The 9,649-nt window shown below is 45.9% G+C and overlaps 1 protein-coding gene and 1 long non-coding RNA gene across 2 annotated transcripts; one reads left to right on the top strand and one right to left on the bottom strand.

The window, feature by feature from the left end:
• Window positions 1-18: 18 nt before the first annotated feature.
• LOC106807332 lies at window positions 19-2,264 on the top strand (the record flags this gene model as incomplete). Its single annotated transcript, XM_014809641.1, is given in 1 exon segment — window positions 19-2,264. A coding segment is annotated over 1 exon segment (1,009 nt), but the record flags the coding sequence as incomplete, so codon positions are not given.
• Window positions 2,265-7,599: 5,335 nt separating this feature from the next.
• LOC106807335 lies at window positions 7,600-8,777 on the bottom strand. Its single transcript, XR_001393656.1, has 3 exons — window positions 8,767-8,777; window positions 8,428-8,431; window positions 7,600-7,682 (listed from the first exon to the last, which is right to left on the bottom strand). It is a non-coding gene; the product is annotated as an uncharacterized LOC106807335 (long non-coding RNA).
• Between the last annotated feature and the right edge of the window lie 872 nt (window positions 8,778-9,649).

Here is a 9,649-nt window from a genome sequence, read left to right as displayed (position 1 = left end):
GAATTTAAAATCTGTGAGTTTTTATCCTGAGCCAAACCTAGTGCGTAAGTGCCTGCACGAGACCCATAACATCTGCCAGGCTGAATCTGAAATTTATTATGTTAGGGGGTCCAAGGATTGTTTAGTCGCGTTATTTTTAAGGCAAGCCGAGCACGTACAAACCTATTGCCAGAGAAGGGTCAAGATATGTGCTAACCCTAAGCATCTAATTACGTATATTGGTAATGGTCACTGGCTTTTGTCACCGGCGAAGCCGTTTCGGTTAACAGTGTCATGTCAGACTACCAGTGATCAGGCGCCCACGATTACGGACATTCAGATATCATCACGTCAGCTGGTATCGCTGCAATCGGGTTGTAGTGCTCATTCGGCTGATCTTACCCTACCCACATTTTATTTTCATGAGTCATCGGTGAATCTCACGAGATCGTTAGTCAATATGTTGCCCAAGTCGTTGCAGACACCTACAATATGGGCAGATTTGGCTCAACTGGCGGTGAAAAGGGGTAATGCCACCGATCTCATTCCGCAAAATATAGTACCTCCTAAGCTGTATGAATCGAAGGATTTAGACTTAGCCTATGATCACCTTAAGGATGCCATAGTTAATAGCAGACGGCTGCTAGATGCGAATGAAGCGGCTCAAAACAATTTTCAGAGCACCCACGTACAATGGCATGAAATAGTTATTTACGTGGCCATTGCTGGTATAGCAATTATCGTATTATATTGTTGCTGCGCGCCACCACATCTTCGGCCACGCCTATGTCAGTCATTCACTACACCTGGTACCACGGCTACTCATACCATTCTCCAACCCACGGTGCAACCCCTCTTGCAACCCGTCAATGCAACCGCGCCTTTCGTACCGCAGCATTTGTATCCGGCATTGCACAACGAAGAGAGGGAGACTGAGATGCTCCACAGAGTTCGAGAGCATCCGCTAGAGAGGGTGCAGGCGAAGGAGGAGGTAGAGATGAAAACACTGCCTCGGTCAAAGTATAGTACTAAGAAATATGCGGACTAGACTAAGAATGCTCCGTAGATTCTAAGGATATCGATGCACAGGCGACGTAGTGTTGTCACCATGTACCTAACAAAACATGTATGTGTATAATTAGGAGTTAACGTCACTATATGTTCAGGAGTTAAAATGCACTGTGTTGGCACGAAAGCACGTAACCGATATTACTGGTGCACAGTTACGCGGTCGACGTCACGTATGTATAGATAGCACGCACCATGTTCACCAAATGCACCGGGTTCACTATGTTCACCACTATAGTACTAGCCAAGAAGCACTAACGCACAGGTGCTAATCGTATATTACTGCGTGTTTGTGTTCTTGTATGTGTAAGCACGGTATTCGCAACGTGCCAATAACCGTTATCAAAAGTGCATAAACGTGCAAGATCGCACAGTATGACTAATCTAGTCTCTTTTGAGCACCTGCAGTAACTCCAAACACGCCAGCGAGGCGGAGATCGCAAGACAGCGATCAGGAGGAGCAGCAGAGCACCTACTACAGCGACGACGAAGAAGGCGCCGCATCGCACCAGCACCAGGAGAGGGCGACCGCGTCGGGCGGCTCGTTTGCGTGGAGGGCGCGGCGCGACCTTCCCACCCCTGAGGCACTGTACGTGCCACGGCCGCAATCGCCGGCTAGCAATCGGCCACCCATCGATTGGGAGGCCCTGCGGCCAGCCCGGAGCGACGGGGAGATCGCAACGCCCGGCGCTTCCCGCTACCCGACCGGAGGGCCCCCACCCCCAACGCCGCGCCTGATCTACCCAGGACTCGCCTCGACAGTGGGTAGGCAGACGAGCTACGACAGCTGGGCGGCGTTTCGGGCGGATGTCCGCACATACCGGATGAACAATCCGGGATGGACCGTCGTTCACCATGACGACGACGACACGGCAATCGCTGTCGTCCCCATAGAACTGGCGCCGCTGCTGGGCGTATCCATGGTGAACCAGCATCGGCCAGGGCACCCAATTGTGCCCGACGACAGCGAGGACGAGTGGGACGAGGACGAAGACGACGAGGAGATGGCGATATTCTATCGGTGGGACTAGATGAGGACGACGAGGGAGGACCAGCACGACGGAGGACGACGAGGGCGAGGGAGGACGAGGACGACAGCAGGAGCGGAGGACGACAACGGAGGACGACTAAGGCGCCAGCCGGATTTCTTTTGAATAGCTAGAATAAATAAAATAAAAAGTAAAATACTTGATATATATATGTAAACATAAACAAAAAAATCAAAAAACCAAATAAATATATCTAGAAGGTAATAGGGAATATGTAGTGTGGAAAATGTAAGGGGAGGAAGTGTAAAGGGGTAATGTGTATGTTGTTTTTGTTTTTTGTTTATATATACCTTTGATGTTTTGTGTGTACGGGGGAAGGAATGTTCAATTTTGGTAAGGGATTAAGGTGTAATGTTTTTTGTTATATATATATATACCGTTTGTGTTTTGGGTGTAAGGGGTAAGGTATACTGTTTTATATACCTTGGGTGTTTTGTGTGTATGGGGGAAAGGAATGTTCAATTTTGGTAAGGGAGGGGATAAAGGAAAAACAAAATTTAAAATAACGAAAATTAAAAACATAAAATAAAATAAAATAATAAATAAAATAAAAAACGTATTTTAGTCGACGCATCAATACAGTTACGGAAGTTGTCCACCGCGTCACCAGATACACTCGACAAGAGCGCATTTATTTCCCGCATGGCAGCAATAGCACGTAGCTATATAGCCACATAATAGCCTAACAGCACAAACGCGTTTTGTCATAATGCCTTGTATCGTTGGTGTATTTAGCGCTCGTGACTGGCTCTATATGCAGACGTCAAGAAATTACTGGATCCTTCGTTTACCGATAGCAGATCATTGGAGTTAGTCGTTTTTGCGGGGAGGGAGTGAACGAAACAATGCCTCTTTATTCACGCCAGTTTTGCTGTAAACATGACAGATTTTATTCGACAATTTCGAAGCGCTGCAAAAGCTATTGCTGTTACAAGAGTTAAAAGGATGGAATTGAACATAAAGACCTCATGCTTATACGAACATGTCGATTATGCGCATTAGCCCGCTGCAAGCATCTACACATTTCGAAATGCGACTGTGTAAATTATACCGAGCTGGCGAATTGAAAGAGCTCGCGTATTCAAAGTAATAGTCGTGCGGGGGTTTACCGGATGCTGGAACGCACGCTTAATGGCATGCCATTGAAAGCACGGGAGAGCAAGAGCCGTTGCTAGGCATGCGGTCTGAGCACCTCCGCCCGGTATCGCCCGGCAGCTACTCGTCACCTGAGACAATATATACAGCGAAGTGAAACGTGACCGTGTTTTCTACGCATGAACATGGCGCCATGGCACGTTATCACGTATAACCAATCCGTTTCACTTCTCTGTATATATTGTTCTCAGCCGCTCGTACCGGTGCATTCAGCAAATAATGTACCTACACTGTTAACCACCTTACACTGTTATAGATGTCATCCTAATGCTATTACTATTAGCCGGCTTTATGAGCACAACCAGATACAAACTTCTACTTCTTTCTTCTTCTACTTCTACTTCTACTTCTACTTCTACTTCTATACTGGACAGTCCGTAAGGAATAAACGTCCAGGGAGTGCGCGAAAACTCCAGGTGCACGTGAGAGATTTGCATGGAATATTTTTAAATGTAGACAGTAATGTGTTCCAGAGATCGAGGCTTCTCTTGGCCAGGCACTCAGTACGATGCGACTAGTATACGGCAATAAAACCTTGCGTAACTATCACCGTAATTGCCTATAAACGACGATGTAATTGCCAATTCGGTTGGCGCATAGACGCCCAAGTGGGAACGTCGGATCGGCATCTCGCACCCGCCTCACGTTCGTGGGTGTCATTGCACACAAAACAACGCCAACCGACTATATGCACGCCGGGTGCGTGATTAGGGTTAGGGTTAGTGTCGCAATGCACCATAAAACAGAAGTTTGAGGCACGTGATTTGTATCAACTAATGGCAGCGCTCACTAGAGCCCTATGTTCTTGATTATCCTAGGAAAAAAAATCACGCCCCCCGCGTGGCCCCCGCCGGAATCGGAGCCGCTCGCGTATTGATCACGTGTCGCCCCACGCGAGATTCGGCGAGAGAAGGCGCTGAGTTGAAATTAATCAAGGCGCTATCGCTGTTGATGTCGCTGCTTGCTTATAGCCTGGTCGCATCGCACTGCTGCCGCGAACCATAATTACATGAGACCGCATCCGTAAAATGTATTACATGCGGTGAAAAAAATGCTAGCGCGCGCATTATGCGATGCGCGTCTGCCACGAATGCAATCGGCCAAATTCGCCATTAATGCAAACTCTGCCACGACTACACTCCGCATAGCTGGGTCTAGCGTCCATACTGGAATCACTAGGCTATATTTAATGGTAGGTTCGTGGTTCTAGCTAGGTACTTGAACTAGCGTTGACGTTCTAGAACTGAAATTTCGCAGTAAATTGACCTAGCTGTTCTGTAACCGTCTACACCATAGAACATCACACCGCATTTCATAAGATGAATCAAAATTCGAATCAAGCGAGGCCCCTGCTACAGGGGGAATCGTGGGCACCTGCTAACAGGGGGAATCGTGGGCACCTGCTACAAGGGGAATCGTGGGCCTGCTACAGGGAAATCGCAGGGTCCCTGCTACAGGAGAAGTGAGGCCCCTGCCTACAGGGGAATCGTGGGCACCTGCTACAGGGGAATCGTGGGCACCTGCTACAAGGAGAATCGTGGGCCCCTGCTACAGGGAGAATCGAGAGGTCCCTGCTACAGGAGAAGTGAGGCCCCTGCTACAGGGGGAATCGTGGGCACCTGCTACAAGGGGAATCGTGGGCCCCTGCTACAGGGGGAAGCGGGCCCCTGCTACAGGGGGAAGCGAGGCCCCTGCTACAGGGGGAATCGTGGGCCCCTGCTACAGGGGAAATCGTGGGTCCCTGCTACAGGGGGAATCGTGGGTCCTGCTACAGGGGGAAGTGAGGCCCCCTGCTATAGGGGAATCGTAGACCACATGCTACAGGGGGAATCGTGGGCCCCCTGCTACAGGAGGAATCGTAGGCCCTCTGCTACAGGAGGAATCGTAGGCCCCCTGCTACAGGGGGAATCGTGGGTCCCTGCTACAGGGGTAATCGTGGGTCCCTGCTACAGGGGGAATCGTGGGTCCCTGCTACAGGGGGAATCGTGGGTCCCTGCTACAGCGAGAATCGTGGGCCACCTGCTACAGGGAGAGGCGCCGGTAGAGCTATCACCAGTGTAAACGAGCTTTGATAGACCGGCGAAGAGAGATTGGGTCGGCAACGTCGGAAGCAGCCACGCGCGTGTGTGGCCACGAGTCACACGAACGCAACGGAATGTCATTACACGCGCGCGAATTTGTAGTGACCATACATTCTACAAGAAATTATTCTATAATAGAAGTATAGAGGTGCTCGTGTTACTACAATACGACATTGTACAATATTCCTATCGGAAGTATTATGTATTTATTATAAATATATAATGCATAAGTTTTTAATTAGGGTTTATTACTTTTGATTATGTAATTACGTTACTTATACTTAATACATTAATCGTATTTGTTACGTGTGATTAGCTGAACTAATTCTAACCATGATGTGAGAATACCGCAATCCGTTGTCTAACAACATTCACAAGTTGGGTAGTAGTCTAAATGGTCAACTTACGTAGAACGTGCAGCCAATGTTCATGAACCTGCAGGGTACAAATGTCTCTGGGCAATCTCCGGATATCTTGTCCTGGTGCGAACTTAGGTTCAGACGACGTATCTTCTGCTGACCGCACGCTGTGCAGGTGATCGGAAAGTAGGGACATTCTACCAAATGGTGCTTCTGCGGGGGAAAATAATGGGGGATAACGTGAGAGTGAGCTACAGGATTAGACGGCCTGCGTGTGATTTGTATACATGTTATGCCGCGTCTGAGGTAGTTTACACTTTTACAGACTAACCGGCAAACATTTATGCAGCTCCAAAACAGAATACGCTACATAAAATACATAACGTGCATCACATTATAGGTATATAAATCTGCATCACATTATAGGTATATAAATCTGCATCACATTAGGTATATAAATCTGCATCACATTAGGTATATAAATCTGCATCACATTAGTATATAAATTGGCATCACATTAGGTATAATGTTCATCATATTAGTATAAAAATCAGAAGATGGCAGAAGGACAAAACAAGGGAATATACCGCATACGTCCACACTAGAATGAAATATCCCAAGCTTCCCCTTTTCCTATAAGTAAATTAAGCTCATCAATATAAATTGATTAAGTCAGTCTGCATATATCGATAAGTTAGGTACAATCTTTGCCAAAGAATTCACGATTCTTCGGATAAACTTCGAGTGTAAAAGTGTGTCTACCAAAATCCTATTGGTGTATATAATCCGGCGATATTTACCACCAGAGATGTAAACCGCGTACCGTGTCATTAATTTATGCCCCACTACCAAAGGCGCGGTTGATTCACCCTCGCCATGCTCTACCTCGTGAATCAGCCACCACGCGGCAGCACCGTCGGCGAACTCACCGGCTCGTCGAGGAAGATGATGATGCGTGCGCAGAACTTGCCCACGTGATCGACGACGCCGAGCAGGGGAGTTTCACGATGGATCCGTCAGCCATCTCAGACGCGACAATCGTCTCGCCGCACTCGCTTCGGGCAACAAACCTTTGCAAATTCTGCCAGTCTTTCAATGCTCCTGCACACCAAGAAAATTTACGAACATTTTATATGCGGCTAATAGCTTTTGCATCGAGTAATGTAAACTTATTACCTCCGCCAAAGGTTGGCAGGAGGTTATGTTTTCACCGGCGTGTGTTTGTTTGGTTGTGGCGGTTTGTGCGTTTTGTTTGTTGTGTACAGCCTAACTAAAAAAGTTAGGACGCGATTGTCTTGAAATTTTCAGCGATTAGGTCAAAAATGCGGGTAACTTAGAATTGATTACATTTTGGTGGTGATCGAATCCAATTAATATTAATTAATTAATTTAAATTTCAGGATAGGTCAGAAATGGGGTAACTAGAATTAATTCTATTTTGGTGGTGATCCAAATCCAATTAATTATTTGTAATTAAATAATTAAATTTTCACAGGTGAGAGAATTCAGCTGCCTTGGCGGAGGTCTGCGCTCTCCGAGTGCTCTAGTTATTATTATTATTATTATTATTTTATTTATTTATGTTGCGCCTTTTTACATAAAATGATCAAAAGCGCAGCGCATCAATATCGCAACGACTAAACAATAATGAAAGGATAATACTGAGTAATTACATGTGTAAAATTGGAGATATATCGCTACAACTGCGAGATAAAATTATATTAAAACCAAGTTAACTTTACGATAAGTTCGGATAACAGCAATGTCGTTTCACTATATTATACTATACACGACACAGCGTATTTTGTCTGGTTTTTTTTTTCATAATCAAAACGCACACGTTGGATAATTTACGTAGTTGGATGGATGATTTAAAATTGCCTCTATACTCTAGTTGTCTCAGTGGTGTTTCCACTCACAGCCATTTCCTTGTTGATGCAGTGCACAGTTAGGGACAACAGTTCTCGTTTAAATGCAATGTCTTCGAAGAGCTACAAAGAAGAATTAAGGTGACTTTAACGATCTGTTGCTACAATTTAGAAAACGTACAATGGGAAAACGTGTATATATATATATATATATAGGCAAGCCTAAGCGCAATGCACTATGGGATGGGGGGGGGGTACCGGACCACGAAGTCCAGCAAAAAAATTCCCTCATCCTATATGTATGGTGCTCCGCTCTCGGCGGCCTTCGCCCGCTTGAGCTCCGTGATTTAATATTTTGCAAAATATTTCTTCTTCTCGGAAGATATTGCGCATGCCCGCGAACACCGTGTCAAGGCGTGCAGTAGGGACTGCAAAAAAAACTGCATAATATAGGTTGCTGAGAGAGAGAGTGTGGGGGACTGAGGAAAGACGTTCAGCGGAAGATAACTGGGGGGGGGGTAGAAGAAGGCAACTGAGCGAGAAACAAGAAAGGCAAGGGAGGACGGATGAATGAAGTAGGAGTTTTGCAACCTACATGAGGTGCTCTCCTAATTATAAACACACGTCTAACGATAAAAATGTATTATATAAAATCTATGCTGAAATACCACATAGCCTATTTAAATTCAGTATAAATCACAAAATATAACTCTCTGGTGAGATATGCCCATGCGCTAACATCACTAACGTAGCAGATCGTGTACTGACTCTACATGCAGCGGGTACCCACATGCAAAGGTATTCCTCCTATTTCCTAACTGAGTTCTACTTGATGGAATCTTATCATATAAATCATATGCTAGAATACCTCCCTTCAAAATTAAATGCAATTTTCGCAAAATATTACTTTCTCGGAGATATGCGCATGTGTTGAGCACCGTATCAGGCGTGCAGTACGGACTGAAGAAAACTGCGTAATATGATTTGCTGAGAGAGCGAGAGTGAGAGACTGAGGAAAGGCGGCAGGAAGATAGCTGACGGGCGGTATAAAAGGAAGGAGGCTGAGCGATGAACAACGGTAGCAAGGGGAAGAGCAGGAGGGGCCACGAAACGGCGTGTCACACAAAAAATAACGAATACGAAAATGTCATATAAATTAAACATGAAGTCAAAACAATCCAATTATAGCTCGTCATGTCAACATTACTTGTTGGTTTATACCTGGCACGCTAGAATGAAAGAGTACATTCAAACGTGACAACGATACGCATGTAGCCTTAACGAACTTTTATGTTTGTTCCCAACAAACTAACTGCGCTGCCACACGTTTATAATGTATACTAGCTATTACCCGTCTCCAGACGGGCGTTGATTAGTATGATTTGAGGAAGCCGGTTTAACCATTTTTATTTTGAAAATATCATTCTGGTACGAAGCATTATTAATAAGTCAAATTTAAAAAAAAGCAAATGCATTGCAGTAGTTTTGAAGATATATGTTCTTGAAAGTCAGTGGACGGCGCGGAGGGTTACACCTCCCTTGTCAAATATTTGCACACACGCGCGCGCGCACGCAGCACACACCGCGCATTCACAACACACACGGCATGCGCAGCCACAATCACACGCGCACCCCAACGCACACACATACCAATTTACACGCACACATACACGCACACACACGCATACATACATACACACGCACACACACCACACACACGCATACATACAAACACACACACACACCACACGCACACGACTATCACGCAACACGCACACACGCCACACACATACACACACATACAACTGCAGCCGTATCTCGTTAGTTTGTCCTAAATTTTCGTCTCACAACTGTGCGCGCAGTGATTGCGCTGTTTATACACGCAGCCGCATGTCTTTGCGTGTGTACGTGTGCGCGCGTGCCGGTGTGCGTGCGGCGCGTTCGTGCGTTGCGTTCGTGCGTGCGTTTAGTGTGGCTTGCTATGCTAGGTGAAGGGTCCACCTAATTAAATGCCTTATTATTATAACCTTAATCTACATTTAGTATAGCTACATTATCATTAAAACCCGTGAGAAAACACGTTAATAGTT

Source organism: Priapulus caudatus, unplaced genomic scaffold (assembly GCF_000485595.1).
Source record: "Priapulus caudatus unplaced genomic scaffold, Priapulus_caudatus-5.0.1 Scaffold208, whole genome shotgun sequence".
Classification (NCBI taxonomy): Eukaryota; Metazoa; Priapulida; class Priapulimorpha; order Priapulimorphida; family Priapulidae; genus Priapulus; species Priapulus caudatus.
Note: the sequence above shows the minus strand (reverse complement) of the source record. Positions and strands in the feature narration are given on the sequence as shown.